The following is a 19,021-nucleotide window of genomic DNA, read 5'->3' as shown; positions in this document are numbered from 1 at the left end:
AAATTATGCACTTATCAGTGGGGAATCACAATATTATCAGTTATATTCCTACCTACAATGGAATTAGTTTTGCAAGAAGTGAAGTTTTCTCAATATAAATGTAGAAAACTACCTAAAGAGATCTAAGGTTATGATGTAAGTATCAGTTGGTGTTTATCAAGATGAATAAATTGAATGCCAGTAAACGAAAGACACAAGAGATTTTACATGGTTAGAAGTTAAAATCTACATCCACGTGAGTGATTTACTAATTCTTTAGAAATGATTACAAGTTTCTCACACTAGCTCTCAAAATACAATGAATACTCTCTGTATGTCTACTCTCTAACATCTCAAAACTTTTACAATAGATCCTTCGCTCTTATACAAGAAGTTTTACAATTCATAGATTACAGTTCATATTGCTCGCTAGGACCTACATTCGGCGAGCTTCGGCTAGCCCTTCGATCACTTGAGGGATGTTATAGTGGCTAGCGGGTTCTTTCAAAGAAAAGGAATTTACACTCGGTGGAGCAGTCGCTATCCTGTTGACTATTTTCAAATCCTTTTCCCATCCTCCCTAGTCAACCTGGTCTTCTGACTGTCTTACTTTTCTGATTCCTATTAAATGCAGATCTACCCTCTTCAAATTATCTTAATTCTTTCATCTTTACAAGTTTCTTCATTATAGGAGAGTGGTAAATATCTAGATCCCTGGAAAAACAGATGTTTAGATTATATATGGTGTTTCCCTTTGCATCGGATGTTCTCATGTTTGAGCCATGAGATTTCTTCCCATACACTCAATTAGAGTCCTATTCCTAGAAGCTAGGAATTGGGAAATAATTTTGTAGGATGTTACATACTGATAAGTGCATAATTTACTATACTTTTGTTATCAATTTCATGCTTGTATTTTCTATATTTCTTTCATATTACCTTGTATTACTTCTTTGTTTGTCTTATTTACGTAGAATCATCTAAATAGAGCGAAAAGAGTGCTGAAACGGACATAAACGTGAACGTGGACTAAGGACCAGGAGGAACTCGACCAAATTCAGGAGTATTCCACTCTATGTTATAGAGAATGAACAGACGAAAAGAACGCAAAAAGAATGAGGTCATTCTGAGTTCATATGCAAAAGTTATGGGCAAAGCAGTTTGGGAATCTAAGGTAAGACCAATCCCTACCTATTTCGGGATCTATGGTAGGACTGATCCCCACCTCCAAAATTGATGAAAATACTTGCGAAATTTGGAAAACTTAGTCCTGAAGTATTCCCAAACCCTAATATTGTTAGGATATTTAAGGATACTTCCAAATACTTTTCAAGGGATTCCGGCAGGTGTTTTATCAAGGTTCCGAAATGGAGATAAGAAGACAACGAGCGAAAGCTAGGGTTTTGGATTTCTTCCATCATCATATCTATTTATATTTAATTATCTCATACGTATATCATAGGTTTGGATAAATTCATGAGTAGCTAAACTCCTATCTGATTGAGGATGAATTCTAAGTTCTGAACCAGATTTGATTTAGTATATGAATCTATTTTGATTTCTTCATATGATTACATTTGTTTCTATTATGAAGAATATTTATGATTGATTGATTGATTATTTTAGGAGGCCTACTAAACCGATGTATTGATTGACCTAATGCTAGAATAGAGTTATGAGATACGTGTAATAGTCGAATAACTATTTGCACAAGTAGGAAACGTGAGACCTTGAAGAGGGATTCTGTGGAGCAATCGCGTATAGAAACAACACTAGTAAACAACCCGAGCTTATGTGTTTTATGCTAGGATCAACCTAATTCTCTAAATCTAAAGCATTCAATTAGTTTACACCTTGAGAGCTTATTCATAGTGGCCTAGATTCGAGTGCTTCCATATGCAGTGATAATAGAAATTTAAGGGCTATCAGAGATTATTGATATTCTACGATTGGTGATAATGTATGACTAGTGACGAATAGATGAATATATTACTTCAATGATTGTTTAATAAAGAAGGAAGATTCCTCGATCATATCTCTCATCCTTGAGTTCATCTTAATTAATTGTGCGCTTTATTATTTACTTTGCTTTATATTTAACCTATAAACAAAACCCCCATCTTGTGACATTAAACAACTGAAAACTCCCTGATCTTCGTGGGAAAGATCCTTGATTTCATTATATTACTAGTTAATTGAGTGGAAATATGTGATAATTGTACTCACGACACGCATCACAAAGGCTTACATGACCGAAATCAACAACACTCGTAGGTCTGTTATTCTTAGCATAAATTTTAGCAATGTAAATTTTCTCTAAACATAGACTTTTGTTAGAGGCAGAGAAAAAATGGATTCAAGGAGGGCAAAAATCGTAATCGGTTTACGAATCGGAGCTTATGCAATACAAATTTTTATTTGGTCCAAATTACCCTCATTAAATACGTACACCCAATACCACACAAAATTAACACCCTCCCTAAACAACTCCATCACTCCTATTAATACTCTTTTTTATTTCAAAATATTAACTACATTCATTATTAATAATGAAGATCAGTAAATCACAAATATATTTTTTTGTGGTGATATAGTCTAAAATCAAACGATTTAGGTCTTTGTAATTCAACCTTCAAAAGCATATGGTTATATTGTTTCTTCCCTTAATTGATTCAGCCACTTAGGAATTGATTGTTCTATTGCTAGTTACAATTTCTCTTTAAGAAGTTGATTGTTGATCGGGATCGCTAAGATTGTTTATTAATTCTAATCAAGAAATTCACAGTTCTCCGTTGTTTTCTAACGAGGTACCAATATTCACATGACGAATTAAGTTGATGATCGTCAAAAGCCGTATTATAATTCCCTGGTGGTAGAATTTCTCCAGGTTTCATATGGATTGTAAGCGTGCTGAACGCATTGGTGTTGGTGTTCTTGTTCGATGTTGTGCTTGATTTGTTTTGATTTTTAATTTGAGTTTAGGTTTTGAAATAATTTATGAAATGAGTTTTTTTTTGTTTTATGTTAATACCATGGGTTTCTAAATTACTAATTATTTTTCATAAAATGAGGGTGTTAGGAGGTGGAATTGATATATATAGTGGTGGTAGAGTTTTTTGAGGGGCGGATATAAATTCTCCGTGGCAATTGGACGTATTAAGTTGGGGTAGGTTTGTCCGAGTTCGCTGCTCTTCAAATCCGTTTTTGCTCTCCCTCTAATAAAAATCCTGAATATATTAGTTCACATGATATTCGTTTCATTTTTCTTTCCGAACATCAAAAATTGAGGACGGACCACCAAAACAAGGGAGCCATAAACTGATAGTACTTTAGCACATTTTATATGAAAAAAAGAGTGGAAAATCACATGTGCAATATAAAACATACTTAAAGTCCTGTATAATACGTGCATTAAACTTGGACAATAAATTTTAAATCAAACAGGAGTACACCAGTAACCTTACACATGATAGTATGAGAGCACCACTAGCTCATTAAATTCTTGTCTACATATTCCAATAACATTACAGTAGAAGTTTTTGCCCGAATTTTTCCTTTTGATACATATGTTATGTGAATTGGACTGGCATCTAGCTTACTGTGTAACTATAGATATCACCGATCACCTGTACAATGAATAATCAAATCAAAGGACAAAAAGATCCTCAAAGCGGACGGAACACTTAAATAGATAAGAGTCTGTCACGAAAAAGAAAACGAGAAGAAAACGTGCCAGGTGCAGTTTACTTAGTGGAAAGATTAGGAGGGGACTTGGGAAAAATCACACACCAAAACTGTTACTTACACATGTAATTTGGGCTTGAACACATCTCCACCCTGGCTAGAAATTATTTATATCTTTAGATTTTTTTCCCAGTGTCGGAGTCCATAATGAGATGCTCTCACTTCTCATTTCTCTACTCTATACACCTAACCTTGTAAGCGGGTTTTCAAGATTAGTTAGGTCCATGGACTTAAAAATAGTATCAGAGCAGGCAATTGTGACGAGTCATTTGAGCACACCTTTACTCTGCGTCGCATCCACGTGTTAGACCCAACGAGACTACATTTGATACGACATGTTGAGATTATAGTCCCACATTATATGGGTTATTTACAATCCTGCACTTTATAAGCTTTGAACAAACCTAACTTCGTAAGATGATGTTCGATCTTAGTTAGGCCCATGGACTACAATAATATGAGCTATGGTCTATAGGTCTATACATATGCACAATCTTAGTCTTAGCTTTCTTTCAAAATTTATTCTTGGGTGGACAATACTGAAATCTAGCATTAATATTTATTCTATTGAGTTTTATCTTCTCTAAGATTTAGTCGAGATTTATCTCCAATAGGTAAGATATAAAAAGTAATAACAATGGTTCTTCGTCTCACACTCTTGTGATTCTGCAATAACTTTTTTTATTAATCAGTTGGGTTATTGTGAGGTGATTGATATTTCTAGGCTGCTCTTCGGGAGTGTAAGACCGGATTATCACTTGGTTCCTGCTCACCTTGATTTATCAAAAGATGGAACAAAAACCGAATAAAGAATAAGCATATATGTGGGAGACATATTTGTTTGTAGCAACTCTTAGTTGTGGGTGAGATCAGCTAAGGAAATCAAGTGCGCAGAATCCGGCATGGTTCTAGAGGCGTAAGGAACGCGACTGTACCTTAATCGGTGTGAGACTTGGTTAGGGCTCAACTACATTCAAGTCCGAAGTTAACTTGTAGTAGGCTAGTGTCTGTAGCGGCTTAATACAGTGTGGTGTTCAAATCTGAACTAGGTCCCGGCGTTTTTCTATATTTGCGGTTTCCTCATTAACAAAATTTCTGGTGTCTGTGTTATTTCTTTTCCGCATTATATTTTTATTATATAATTGAAATATCATAGGTTGTGCATAGTTCAATCAGTTGGTGGATCCGACCTTGTTTGTTTGGTATAACTTGATTGATACTTGGGCATTGGTCTTTGGTACCGTCCAAGTTATTTCTCATATCAATCAGGCTCGCAGATTTCTATCTGTTTGATTTGCTGATTGTATTGAGAAAGAGATAAATCTCTTTGATATATCTCTTGATTGAGCTCGCTTTTAAGTTGGTGCTCTCGGAATTATATAGAAGTTTAGTCCATACAGATTGCCGAACGAATTATTGGATGTGGTTGTTATACCCCCCGTTTTTTCATGAACAATCTTCACACTCTTTCAAAATTCATTCTTAGAGTGACAATGACATCTAGCATTAATATATTTTTCAAAATCTATTATTCCTTGCTGGACAACGACATCTAGAGTAGATGTATCAATCTAGACACATGTGGTTGAGTAGGTATACCTTGTGATGAGTCGTTTGACCGCACTTTTACTCCACGTCACATCCACGTATGAGTCCCAACGAGGCTACACGTGAGGCGTTGTGTTGAGATTATAGTCCAACGTTGTATGAGTTATCTACAATCCTGCGATTTATAAGCCTTGGACAACCCTAGCCTTGTAAGATGGTTTTCGAGGTTACTTACATCCATGGACTTCAATATTGTGGGATACGGCCTATAGGACTTACATATGCATAATCTTAGCTCTCTTTCAACGATATCTAGTATTGATATATCTTTCAAAATTCATTCTTGACTGGACAACAACAGCTAGAGTAGATGTATAAATTTAGATACATATGGCTAAGTAAGTATACCAAAAGTAGTTAATACCGTGGATCGATATCGCATGGGTCGGTTCTGATACACCTGTACAAAAGATTATATCGTTTTTTTATCAGTGATACATCATTAAGACTAGAATTTTAAATATTTATAAATGTTTTAATTCAAATAAATTGGAGTCACATGATGCACAGTACAAATTCAATCACATTCCACTATCTATCTCATATTTACTACTTGTATTTCAGATGACCCCGTCGTTGCTACTAACCTGAATTGATGATGCTGAAGATAAAAACGTCAACGGTAATGATTCTCATTTGATAAACCCTCATAAGAAAGACAAGGAGCAATAAAGAACCATAGTTGTTTCAAAGATAATAAACTCATTAAAAAATGAAATAGTTGTAAATTTCTTTCTTGAATCGGATGAGTTTTCAACGGTACAAAAGAAGAAGATTATTAAGAGGAAGTTTTTTTTTTACATATTTTCAGATCTAAAACTTTATTTAACCAAATTACCCTTACTGATATTATCAGTACATCGGAGAACCCGATATATCGGTTTGTGTCGGCCGATAGAGCATTTTTATCGTTCAATCCTTGTATCACTGATATTTTAGATATCGTAAAAAAATATACGATACACGATAAATACCAATAATATCGGCAGGTAAAAACGATATTGACTACCTTGGGTATACCTTCCATACAATATTCATATATATTGAAATTTGAGTTAAACAAGAAGTTATATGTTTCTTAAAGTCCTACTTAGTAACTTAACCTAACCCTTGAGATAACAAAAACCCCCATTTCTTTTAGAAAAAAGAAATGTCATACACATCACAAAACACCGAAATTTTCAATTTTGGGTTTTTTTGTGAGATTCGCTTTTATTTGGTACATGATAATTTGATTCTTCGGAAACGTAATACTTGCAGTCTAAATCCGAATATCTCAATTTACATCTTAAGTTGTTAAAATACTTAACTATACTAATCTTGAATATTCAATAGTACATTAATCTTTTTTTTCGAATAAAAAAGTTTATATTAAAACAAAGGCAAAGCCAAATACACAAAGTACACTCCAATCAGATAAAAGAAAGGATTACAGATCACAAAACAGAAGCTAAACCAATTCCCCTAGGAAATAGTTTCCAAACCATCTTATTTCTGCCATATAGAAAGTTCCTTCTCCATGGTATCACATTATAGATGCAAAATTAATTCCCAGTTATGGAGGATTTAGTTGCAGCCACAAGATTTGAAGGTGCCTACATCACAACTCCACAAAACTAATGTTTGTTTGATCAAAACTATGATTTCATAAACAGACTTCGCCCTTCCCCCAAAAAGACGTCCATTCTGATGTTCCCAGATGTTCCACATCACTGCATATAGAAATAGCTTCCAAAATATTATACTTCTGCCGTTAAGAACGTTCCATCTCCAAGCTTCAAAGAAACTCCAAATAGTTGTTGGTAAAGGCCACGAAATACGGAAGGCTTTTATGAAATAATCCCACACTTCAAAAGTATAAGAACAGTGCAGGAAAAGGTGATCTGTCATCTCAATTTCTGAGTTACACAGTGGACAAGAAGTATTGTCCAGTTCGACTCCTCTATAATTGAGCATTTCTCGTGTCAGAAAAGAGTTGTTGAAGATCGCCCAACACATGAAGATAACTTTAGGCGGGATGTACTTTTTCCAGAGATATTTTTAGTAGTTGCATTCTTGCACTTCCCCTGCAAAAGCATCATAACAAGTTTTGGTGCTGAAGTTGTTTAAAATCTCAATTTCGTCATCTCCATCTACTAACATCGGAACTGCTCCTAAATCCCTGCGAAGTAAATCCCACTCCAACTGCTCATTCCCGTTTAAACTCTTCTTGAAATAATCCTGTCGTCTTCCTTGATAAATCATATCTGCTTGTCTCAGACCGCCTTATAAATTTCAGGAAAAAGATTCTTCAAACACCCGAAAACCACCGATCTATCATGCTAGAATCTAACACCTTTACCATTTCTGATTTTAACGGTTATGTGGTGTTCTAAATCAGGTACCATTTTTGTCACATTCCTCCATAAACTTCTACACTGAGCTGACCTATCTTCTTTAGGAAGAATTATCTCCTCTTTAGCTTTAATCTTTTGAAGAACAATCCTTCTCCATATAGCTCTTTTCTGTTTAGTATATCGCCACACCCACTTAGATAAAAAAAATCCCTATTAGTAGTTCTAAGATTCTTATTCTCTAGTCCACCACACTTCTTAGATAAGCAAATCTTAGTCCATCGTACCCAAGCCATCTTCTTCCCACCTTCAACCGCTCCACAAAGAAAATTTCTCATAATTTTTGTCATCTTCTTCTCTATACTCACTGGAAGATGAAACAAAAAGAGATAATAGATGTGTAAGCTAGAGAGACAACTCCGAATAAGAATTAATCTACCTACTTTGTTCAAAAATTTCTTCTTCCAAGAAGCTAATTTTATTTCCATCATGTCCAAGACATAATCCCAAATAGCAGTGTTTCTAAAATTAGCTCCAGCAGGCATTCCAAGATACTTGAATGGTAGTTTTTCAGTTTTGCGCCCAAGTTCTTTAGCAACAGTACAATAATCCTGTAATCCCAGCATGTCGGGAACTTTCTTTTATTATCAGTAGTCTTGTATGTATATCGTTCACTAAATAATTAGAAAAATAAATTATTCACATGTTATTCCAACATTTTATATCTAGTAACATCGCAAACAACCATTTAACACATGATATACTATTACTCACAATGAGTGAATCTTTTTTTCAAATGGCAATGATACATTGATCGAGAAATAATCTTGAAACAAATCTCAACTTTAGACAACAGATGAAACCCTCTTCACACCTTTATATTCCCGATGCTAGAATAGCAGCGCAAGCATCATTGGATTTCTACTTGGGAGAAATAATCACGAAATAAAAAGCGCAAATTACTCGGGAGATGTCGCATCTGAACCCATCATAATACCTGGTATATCTAACTTCACAATATTGCGTTTTTTTCATTAATGTTATAGGATTGAATTATTACACAATTTACACCTTGAACCTTGATCAATCAATTTCTATGATTGACAATTCAACATTAGTTCATTTTAATTAATGAATTTACTTCATCTACACAATAGTGTTGTTTAAAGAAGGGCACCCAATCCTTACTTTAAGGGAAGGAAAGGTAAGGTAAACAGAAAATGGAATGGGGATGAATTGATGAGTTAGAAGAATATTAGCTATATACATTCTAGCTAAGGGTTTCATTAGGGCCCAAAGGGTGCTCTATGAGGAATACCTTTTCTTCTACTGCTTCTCGAAGATGGGTGACGAGAAGGAGGAGGCTGCGGAGGTGGCGTGGGAGGTGATGGGTACATATCGTGTTGTATTCCTTCACGCAATTCTTGAGTTTGATTATGATTACGATCATGATCGCGATGTTGTTGTCGTTGTTGTTGTTGACGACTGTGATTTCTTGATATTTTCATCATCTTTGATATCATTCCTTGATTCTTACATCCTATTAAATCATCATCTTGATCTTTATTGGTAAAGTTGGCATACCCATTTCTTTTTATTCCTACAAGCTTTAATTTCAAAAAATAATACAAATAAATGATAAATCAATTCTTAAGCAACCCCATTAATTTCCCAACTATATAGTGGGTGACTAAATACATAACGATGTTAATCATCATAGTCGTCATGCATGAATTTATTCGAAAAAGATGAATTCAATGATCAATCGACAATGCAGATGGAAATGGGAATGTAAGAACTAAAATTGAAACAATGTATCATTATTACCTACCTTACAGCCGAGAGAGCAGAATGGAAAAGGATCGAGAAGACTCCGACAACAAATTTCACAAATATGAGAAACACCTTTAGTACTGGTACCGGAAGCAGCTTTCGGCTGTGGTCGTTCATTCAAGAACAAAACTCTAGCACCATTTATCACATAAGTTTGTACACCATTAATGTCCAACACCATTTGAACTTCTAACACTCTCACTACATCATGATACGACGATCTTCTTATCTGTCATTGATCATCACATTTTCATTACTGCTCACTAATATACATATAGTACCAAAATTCAATTAAAGTACCAAAATTTGGGGGGAACTTACTTGGATAACACGATGATCTTTGTGCCTAGAGGATCGACAATAGAAGCAAAAAGAATCGCCATTGCAATCTAAACAATACATATTACATTCACTTCTTGATGAATCGTTATGCGTCTTACACACTGTAAAGAAATTTGTTGACAACAACTTTTCCAGCCATGGTGGTACCAACATTGATTCCTCCTGCATTACGAACAACACACAACATTTTCATGAACCAACTGTTAAAGACAGAAAAGAAAAACATATTTCATTTAGAAAACAACAACTTCTCCAATACCATTAGTTGGACGAATGCCTCAAGAATGTTTGATTTTTGTTTAGATTTATGAGAAGAAAATGTGAAGATTAGGTTTTGGGGAGAAGAGAGGAAAGGGAGTGTGAGAATGAGAGAAAGAGAGAGAGAGAGATGCTTAACCGACTTGAAACTTAGAAATCAACAACACAACAACAATGCTGCCTTGAACAAGAGACAAGGATTATATAAACATGTCATCAGTCTCTTTTAATCATCCGACGGCTATACCGATTTGTGGTGGCTCAGTTCTTTGCTGAGCCGTTAGATTAATAAGTAAGAACACAAAAGTTAAGTTAAGAGAAAGAGATGTTTTTGGCTCTCACGCTACTCGGAAGTCTTGGACTCTTCTTTGCGTCTCTTCACCATCTAAAGATCCCAGTCCCACCACCGTGTTTTTTTTCTTCTTCATATTCTTCATTCATCTTCATTAATTTGTGTATTTATCCTATGTGCTATTTGTATTTAACAGCATATGAAAAGCATAAGATTGCTAACATGGCCTGCGCTCATTGCGAAATGCCTATGAGGCGTCCAGACATGACACTTGTGACAAAGGCACCCGCTGAGAATGGTCGCAGGTGTTTCTCCCACTGAACCCTGAACTTAAGTAGAACTATGTTATGTAAATGTGTCTCAGCAGATTCGCTTGCATAATGTATCCATTCAATTGCATATGAAGTTTCTTATTAAATTGGGTTAAGTACACTGATCCTAGTTCATTAGGGGGGGTCTATCACAGGCAGGACAGTTTACGAATAAAATCTGAAGGCAGCATGGCATGTCGGAACAGTTCAGTGTTAAAGAATCTCTAAACTCTGAATAATAATTACTACCTTTCTTTTCAATCATTGTTGATTAGTTAAATAAATAATTAAAGTGATTATCATAAACTATACACCTCAGCTAAATCTCCAAACAAACTTGTCTGTTCCATTTGACCTCCTTATATCTTAGCCGTTTATCAGAGCTCAATTTGGTAAAGTGGAATGTAGAGGAGCATCTGACGGTGGAGAGGGTAATTATAACGTAGTGGTGAGTGCATAATAATGAGCTTACATCGGTGGTGATATCCAGTCCCTCCAACTTTATACAAGCATGGATTATCTTATCTGTCACAGTCACTCTCCAACTAATATAATCTGGACCAATGATTCCTTCAGACCATAAACACGTGTGGTTAAGCTATGACATCAATTATTGGTGACCTTAAAACTGTTTTATCCAGCTCTTTATACCTTCTTTCTTTTTTTATCAAAAAGGTGACGATGATGATGATGGCAGCCTAACCCACTCACGCCAAAGCAAATCATCATGCTTGAATTTTGGGATTATGTAACCGTCAGATACCGCATTTTTAGTTAGAAAGATTGGATGTATCACAGTCGAGTCTGAATCAATATGTGGAACATCACATTCTTCGCTCTTCAGTAATATCATGGGTAGTGCATCTCTCTGTCAGATACTAATTCTAGTGTCAGCAGCACACTGTCAGAAAGTGTATCCGACTCGTCTAAATTCTAATCAGTTATCAGTGTAGTTTCTTTTTTTGTGTGGGAATTTCTCGATTTATAAATGTATCTTTGTGCAGGATTCATGCTAGCTAATCTTCTCTGAATGGGTTATTAGTTGGCTCTTCTATATTTGGAATTTGTAAAATTCATACGAGTAGGTATGAATTAAAGTTGTATGAATAAGCAAGAAATACACACCACCGAATTTGCATGGTAATTCAGATGAATCGAACCCCATTTTAGGTACGGAAAATGGGTCATTTATCCAAATATTTTCAAATCACAGTTCAAATGGACGAGTAAAAAATAGTTTGGGTGAAATGGCAAAAAAAAAATAGTAAGGTTTCATCCTAGTTTAAATTTAAAAAATAGCAAGGATGAAACTAGATACATCCTGTGTAAATTAAAAATAAGAAAAAATATTTGAAAATGGACACGATGAAACTGGTTACATCCTGCCTATTTTTACATTTTTGTCCATTTAAACAGTATCAAAATCTAACTGTCCATTTCACCCAGGAATTTTGATTTTGGTCTTTTTAACCAAATTTGTGTTTTAGGTAAAACATATTCATACGACCAATTTGCCAACTGCATTACCGAATGACGATGGTTTCCTAGAGGTACAAGTAAATTGTGCCTAAGATAGACGTACATTATTAATACCAAAAAGTGTGAACTCTTTGTGTTTAGGGTTTGTATACAATTTACAGTTGTTTGGTAGCCAAACAAAGAAATTTGGAAACAGACCTTTTATATGAGCAACAAGAAAACCAAATATCTACAGATAACATTGTTAATTTAGGAGAGAGGAATACAAAGTATTTTCATATAAAAACCGTGAAAAGAAGAAAAATAAATAATATAAATTGCATGCTAGCTCCTGATGGTGAGGTCAAAGTGGATAAAAACGAGATTAAGGTAGTCCTAAAAAACTATTTTGCGGATCTCTTTGCAGCCACTCCTGTAAAAGATGATAATGAGATTTTTAAACATTTAACGATAAGCATAAATGAGCAGGATAATACTAGCCTGATGAAAATTCCTTCCAAAGAGGAAATTTGGGAAATAGTTAAGTCGATGAAACCGAATAAGTCGCCAGGTCCGGACGGGTTTCCAGTAAGTTTTTATAAACACAATTGGAACCTGATAGGTTCTAAGATAGTCAGTTGTATTCAAGAATTTTTTGTGTCAAAAACTTTAAATCCAGATTGAAACAAAACTTTTCTTTTTCTTATTCCTAAAATTAAGAATCCAACGGATCCTAATGATTTCAGACCTATAGGATTATGTAATGCACCTTATAAAATCCTATCTAAGTTGTTAGCAAACAGGATGAAAAAACTTTTGGATAAAATTATTTCTCCGTTTCAGTCGGCCTTCTTGTCAGGAAGACAAGTGTATGACAACATCATAGTTGCACATGAAGTAATTTATTCACTTCAAAAAAAGAAATCAAAAATAGGAGGGCTTGGGATTAAGATAGATATGTCAAAAGCTTTTGATAGGGTAAATTGGGATTTCTTAAATAGGACAATGCTAGCATTAGGTTTTAATAGTGAATGGTGTCAACTTATTAATCAATCTATTTCAACATCCTCTATTTCTGTTTTGTTAAATGGTAGCCCAGGGGAATTTTTCAAACCAACTAGGGGTTTGAGGCAAGGAGATCTACTGTCTCCTTATCTGTTTTTGATTTGTATGGAAGTTTTATCTAGGCTTTTGCTAGCTAAAGAGAAAGAAAAATTAGTCCACGGCACGAAGATTTCTAGATACTGCCCACCTGTGTCGCATCTTTTTTTCGCAGATGATTGCCTCTTATTTATTAAAGCAGATTTTAAAAGTTTTAAGAATATCTTAAATATCATAGAAACCTTTAGTTTAGCTTCAGGACAGATGATAACTTTCAATAAATCTGGTATTTTCTTTAGTAAGAGGACACATCCTAAATTACAGAGAATGATGTCAAAACTTCTTAAGATTAAGAAAATTTCAATTAAAGACTCTTATTTAGGTGCTCCGTTGTTTATTGATAGGTCTAAACTCAAAACCTTTGATTTTATTGTCAAAAAAATGGAAGAAAGGGTAAAAGGTTGGATGAGTAAAATTCTCTCACAGGCGAGTAAAGTAGTACTCAATAAATCTACTCTATCTAGTCTCCCTATTTTCCAAATGGGTTGTTTCATTCTTCCTAAAAAGATAATAAAAAGGATAAATGCAATTCAAAGGGATTTCTGCTGGGGAAATATTCTAATGCCAGGGGACATTATCCTATGGCTTGGGATTTTCTATGTAATTCAACATCTGTAGGAGGTATGGGTTTCAAAGAGGCAGGAAAAGTGAATAAGGATATGGTAGCAAATATAGCATGGAGATTGGTCTCACAACCAGATTCTTGGTTAGTTAAGTTGTTAAAGTCCAAGTATTATAGGAATAAATCCATTTTTTTCTTAAAAAAAAAAATTACCAATGCATCTTGGATTTGGAAATGCATTTTGCAAGGTGTGTCTTTTATAGAAAATCACATCTGTTGGGAAGTAGAAAATGGTCAGTCTATTAGTCTTTGGAATGATAGATGGATTCCTGATTTAGAATTCCCTTTAGGTCATTATGGTCTCAACAAAAACCCCTTGGTAACACTTGTATCAGACTTGATTGATCCTGATACTCATAAGTGGAACCAACTCACAATCTCTGCTACTTTCCCTCATGTTATTGCCCAGAAAATTCTAAACATAAATTTGTTTAGTTCTATGGAAGATGGTTTAGAAAAGGATAAAATTATATGGTTATTAACCAATAATGGAGTCTTTACAGTTAAGTCTTTCTATGATAATCTCAATATGCCCATAGCTCCATCTGAGGCAACACGCACTTTTTGGAAGTCCTTTTGGAAAATTAACATCTCTCAAAGAATTAAAATATTTTTGTGGAAATGCTTGAATGATTCCTTACCTGTCAGACACAAGATTGGTTCTTCAGATAAAAATTTTATTTTCTGTAATTCGGAAATTGAATCTTTATCTCATTTGTTCTTTGAGTGTTCTTTTGCCAAGTCTTTGTGGATGTTACCTCCTATGGATGGTAAGTGTCCTGACTTGGGAATTGGAACTCCTTTTATAGATTATTTTAATGTTTGGATGAGTGTTACAGGTAACTCAATTGACATACACTCGGCAGCTACAAAATGTTGGTTGATATGGAAGGAGCGGTGTTGTAGAATATTTGAAGATAAATCCATTTCTTCCCTGAGCATTAGCCTTACTGTTCTCAGACACTTACAATTTTGGAAACAGGTAGAGGATGCACATAGGAATGAAGCTAATATGTCACATCAAATTGAGAAAACCAATTGCTATTGGAATCCTCCATTAGCAAACCAATCTAAGATCAATTTCGATTCTGCTTGGGTTTCAGAATCCTTGATTTCTGGTTTTGGTCTGATATTAAGAAACTGTGCAGGGAACATTCAAGGAGCAAAATCAGGATTCTTCAGAGCAACATGTCCAGAAAAGGCAGAGGCATTAGCTCTTTTGCAGGGAGCTAAATGGGCTAAGAAGATGAATTGAACATATTTCTGGATGGAAGGGGATTGCGAGAGAATTATGGCTTTTACGCAAAGGAAGAACAGCTTAGTCAAATGGCAGAATGAATCGATCCTCAAAGAAGCAAAGCTCATTTTATTTGGTTGTGATAATTTTTTGGGTTTTATCTTCACACCAATAGACCGTAACCAGGCTGCAGATAAGTTGGCAAAAGAGGCCTTCAAATCATCTCTTCATCAGAGTTGGAGTTTAATCATGCCAGATTTTCTTTCTGCAATTTTAATTTTAGATAAGCTAAATTGTAGGTCTATTGCTTCGTCAAGTTCAGTTTTAGAAAATTCTGTTTTTCCGAGGAAGAATACATGTCGGCAGATTCAACATTAGGGCGCCAAACGCCTTGATAGGGACAATCTCCAATACTTATTTTTTCTTTTCCGGGGTATTCCGGGTGTTTTGTTTTTAATACATAACCAATTCACAAAAAAAAACAAGAAAAGCAAATCAAGGTGGGAATCATACGGGAATGCGTACCTTTACAACTAACCGTCCCCTTTAAAATTTCTTGGTTCCCAACTTGCCATAGCCTAACCTAGTCTAGACTCTAGATGTTGGCTTATAAACCCTACACTTGGTACTGTGTATCTTGCATGTTTCTTGATATATCATAATGTAGCTGAAAGCACTGAAGCAAGTACACCAAACGTGGAACTTTCTCAAAGAATTAAGGTTTCTTGTTAAAAGATGTATAATGATTTTAGGATTCAGAACAGAGAAATATACCAGAGAATTCTTAGAGGAAGACCACACTCAATCCATGGATATCTTATGATTTTGATGCCATGGGAATTTCATATGAATGTGCATCAAGTGAGCTTTCAGTTTGAGTTGTTCTATGTTGAATTCAGATTAAGAAGTGATTTAGACAGAGACAATATTCCTTATATGGTGGCTTCACAGGCTGGGGAGGTGATCAATGTTTTCAACAGGGATATGACTGGAGTGGTGAAAGCTAGAGTTAGAGTTGATGTAAATCTTCCTCTATGTAGAAAAGTTAAACTTACTCTGGAAGATGGTGAAACAGTTAAAGTATCAATTTTCTATCTGGGTTTTCCTTCAGCCACATGCAGAACCTGATATGTCCTTAATCATAGTCAACAATATTGTAAGATAGTTACAAACCTTGCTTGGATGAATGAGCCAGTTTTAAAATCTTCAAGGGGTGGATCCTTTTAATGAGGAAGGAGTGATTAATGAATGAGAAGTTATTGTGCCAAATATCATAAATGAAGTCATGGAAGTGCAAGAAGTTCAGGGACATCAAGTTGAAGCTAACATCAATGAACAGAATCAAGATAAATTGAGCATGATTGAAACTGATAATGCTCCTCCTAACTCACCTGTTGCTGCTCAAGTTTATATCAGTTCATTGCCGGAGGTGTTAAGAGAAGAAGAGTTGAGGATGTGGTGGCTGATCAGATGATTTTGGATGCACTGAACAAAGACATTAATGCTGCTTTGGTCAATTTAGCTGAGGCAGTAACAAATGAGGATACTAATGTTCCAAAGGAGAAATGGGTTTGGGCTAATGCATTAGATGATTATGTTGCTGCTGGACAAACTTTTCGGAATGGAGAAAGCTCAAATTATGCTGCTGAAGTCTGCAATACTATCAATGCTCATCCAAGAGAACAAGACCAAATTCCTGCTACCAATGTTGTGGATGCTGCCGCTAAGACCCTAGACAACTTCATTCAGGTTAGTTTTAACTGTTTGAACCAATCTTACTACATTTTCGCTTTGGTGATTTTTTTGTGCTCATCACTTTCTGGTGTTATTCTGTTTTGTTTTTCATAGATTTGGATTCCTCTAGTTATCTTTGTTTATTAGCCTGATTATCTTTAGTACCAACAACTTTGATACTATGAAACTTTTAGCATGGAATACACAAGGAATTGCCCCCCCTAGAACTAGAAATCATCTTAAACACTTGTTAAACCAATTTAATCCTGACATGATTTTCATCTCTGAAACTAAGGCTGATAATGACAAAATTGAGAAGCTAGCTACAAGGCACAGGTTTTTTGATTGGTTTATAGTCCCTAGAATTGGTTTGAAAGGAGGAATGCTTGTAGCTTGGCACAACAATATTAAGATTGACTTCATTAGTTTTAAACACAATATTTGCATTTTTTGTGTGCATGATAATTTTGGAAATTTTTGGAATCTGATTTGCATGTATGGTGCTTTGTCCGATGTTGATAAATTTACTCAATGGAATCATATAAAGAGTTTTAGTGCCGCCAATAATTATCCCTGGATAATTATTGGTGATCTTAATTTTATTATGCATTTAAAGTAGAAAAAAGGTGGAAATGATAACACTTCTAAGGCAACTAGATTTATCCATGATTCTATTCAAGAACTAGGTTTAATTGATCTTAGATTTCAAGGAATTCCTTTCATTTGGTCTAATAATAGACAAGGGGAGGAAAATATAAAAGAAAGAATTGACAGAGTTCTTGCCTCAACTGATTGGACTCATACCTTTCCTGATGTTATTCTAAAACATCTTGTTAGAATAGGATCTGATCATACGCCTAAATTGCTAGAAACTACTCCTATTAAAAAAATTCAAAAGGGAAGACCTTTTAGAGTTCTTAGACCTTGGTTAAGCTATGAAAGCTTCTCTGATTTGATCAAAAATAACTGGAACCACAATTTACGTGGTTCTAATTCTTCTAGATTTACAAAAAATCTAAAACAATTATCTTTCTCCCTTTCGGCCTGGAATAAGAAGGTTTTTGGGAACATTTTCACTAATATTAGTGACCTAAACTTAAAAATAGATGACCTACATAAAAAATATCCTTTGCCTATAGATGAAATAATAATCTTCAACATCAGCTGGACAGCTGGTATGATAGAGAAAATGATTACTGGAATCATTTATCTAAAGACAAATTCCTAAAAGATCATGATAGAAACACCTCCTACTTCCACCAGTTACCGTCTAATAGAAGAAGAATAAATCATATTCATACTTCACGTGATAAATATGGTCTCTGGATTGAAGATCCTGAGAAAATTGATAATTTACTAATAAATCACTTTAAAGAGATTGGTCATTCAACGGGAATCATGCATGAAGATATAATTTAAAACCTAATTACTCATGTTATCACTGAAGATGATAATATAAATCTCACTAAAATCCGTGATCAGATTGAAATTAAAAATACCCTTCTTAGCATGAATTAATGGGGTGCTCCTGGGCCAGATGGCTTTCCCCCTGGCTTTTTCAAAGCTCACTGGAATTTTTTTGCGCAAGATATTACTAACCTAGTACAAGATTTCTTTAGAACTAAGCATATGAATAAACAATTAAACTACTCCTATATTAGCTTAATTCCTAAGGTTCAAAATCCCTCCAAACCCTAATGATTTTGGGCCTATTAGCTTGAGTAACACAATTTACAAACTTATTTCTAAAATCTTAGCAAATAGACTAAAATCTTTACTAGATAAGTTAATTTCTCAAAATCAATCGGCCTTTATACCTGGACGCAAAATTACTGATAATATTATCATTGCGCATGAAATTTTGCATACCATGAAAACTTCTAAAAACAAAAAAGGTTTCTTTGCTCTAAAACTTGACCTATCCAAGGCATTCGATAGAGTCGAATGAGCCTTTATTGAAATTTTTTTTCTGCTTTTGGTTTCAATGAAGACTGGTGTAGTCTCATTATGCAATGTGTGACAACTACCTCTTTCTCTGTTCTTCTTAATGGAATTCCAGGTGATTCCTTCACTGTTGATAGAGGTCTCCGTCAGGGAGACCCATTATTT

The 19,021-nt window shown here is 34.8% G+C and overlaps 1 protein-coding gene across 1 annotated transcript; it reads right to left on the bottom strand.

Annotated features, from left to right (window-relative positions):
• Positions 1–8,470: 8,470 nt before the first annotated feature.
• On the bottom strand, positions 8,471–10,253 carry LOC113313992. Its single transcript, XM_026562762.1, has 4 exons — positions 10,099–10,253; positions 9,819–10,001; positions 9,496–9,726; positions 8,471–9,271 (listed from the first exon to the last, which is right to left on the bottom strand). Exons 1-4 carry the CDS (start codon positions 10,099–10,101, stop codon positions 8,951–8,953), a joined length of 738 nt encoding a protein of 245 aa, XP_026418547.1. The 5' UTR covers positions 10,102–10,253; the 3' UTR covers positions 8,471–8,950.
• Between the last annotated feature and the right edge of the window lie 8,768 nt (positions 10,254–19,021).

This window comes from Papaver somniferum, chromosome 9 (genome assembly GCF_003573695.1).
Source record: "Papaver somniferum cultivar HN1 chromosome 9, ASM357369v1, whole genome shotgun sequence".
In the NCBI taxonomy this organism is placed as follows: domain Eukaryota; kingdom Viridiplantae; phylum Streptophyta; class Magnoliopsida; order Ranunculales; family Papaveraceae; genus Papaver; species Papaver somniferum.
The sequence above is the reverse complement of the archived record's forward strand: the minus strand, read 5'-3'. Positions and strand labels throughout refer to the sequence as shown.

Excerpts from the sequence above, each read along its gene's own strand:
- LOC113313992 (XM_026562762.1), bottom strand. Across the intron at positions 9,727-9,818 it reads AAGATCATCGTGTTATCCAA|ATAAGAAGATCGTCGTATCA; the intron begins GTAAGTTCCCCC and ends GATCAATGACAG. Across the intron at positions 9,272-9,495 it reads TCTGCTCTCTCGGCTGTAAG|CTTGTAGGAATAAAAAGAAA; the intron begins GTAGGTAATAAT and ends TTGAAATTAAAG.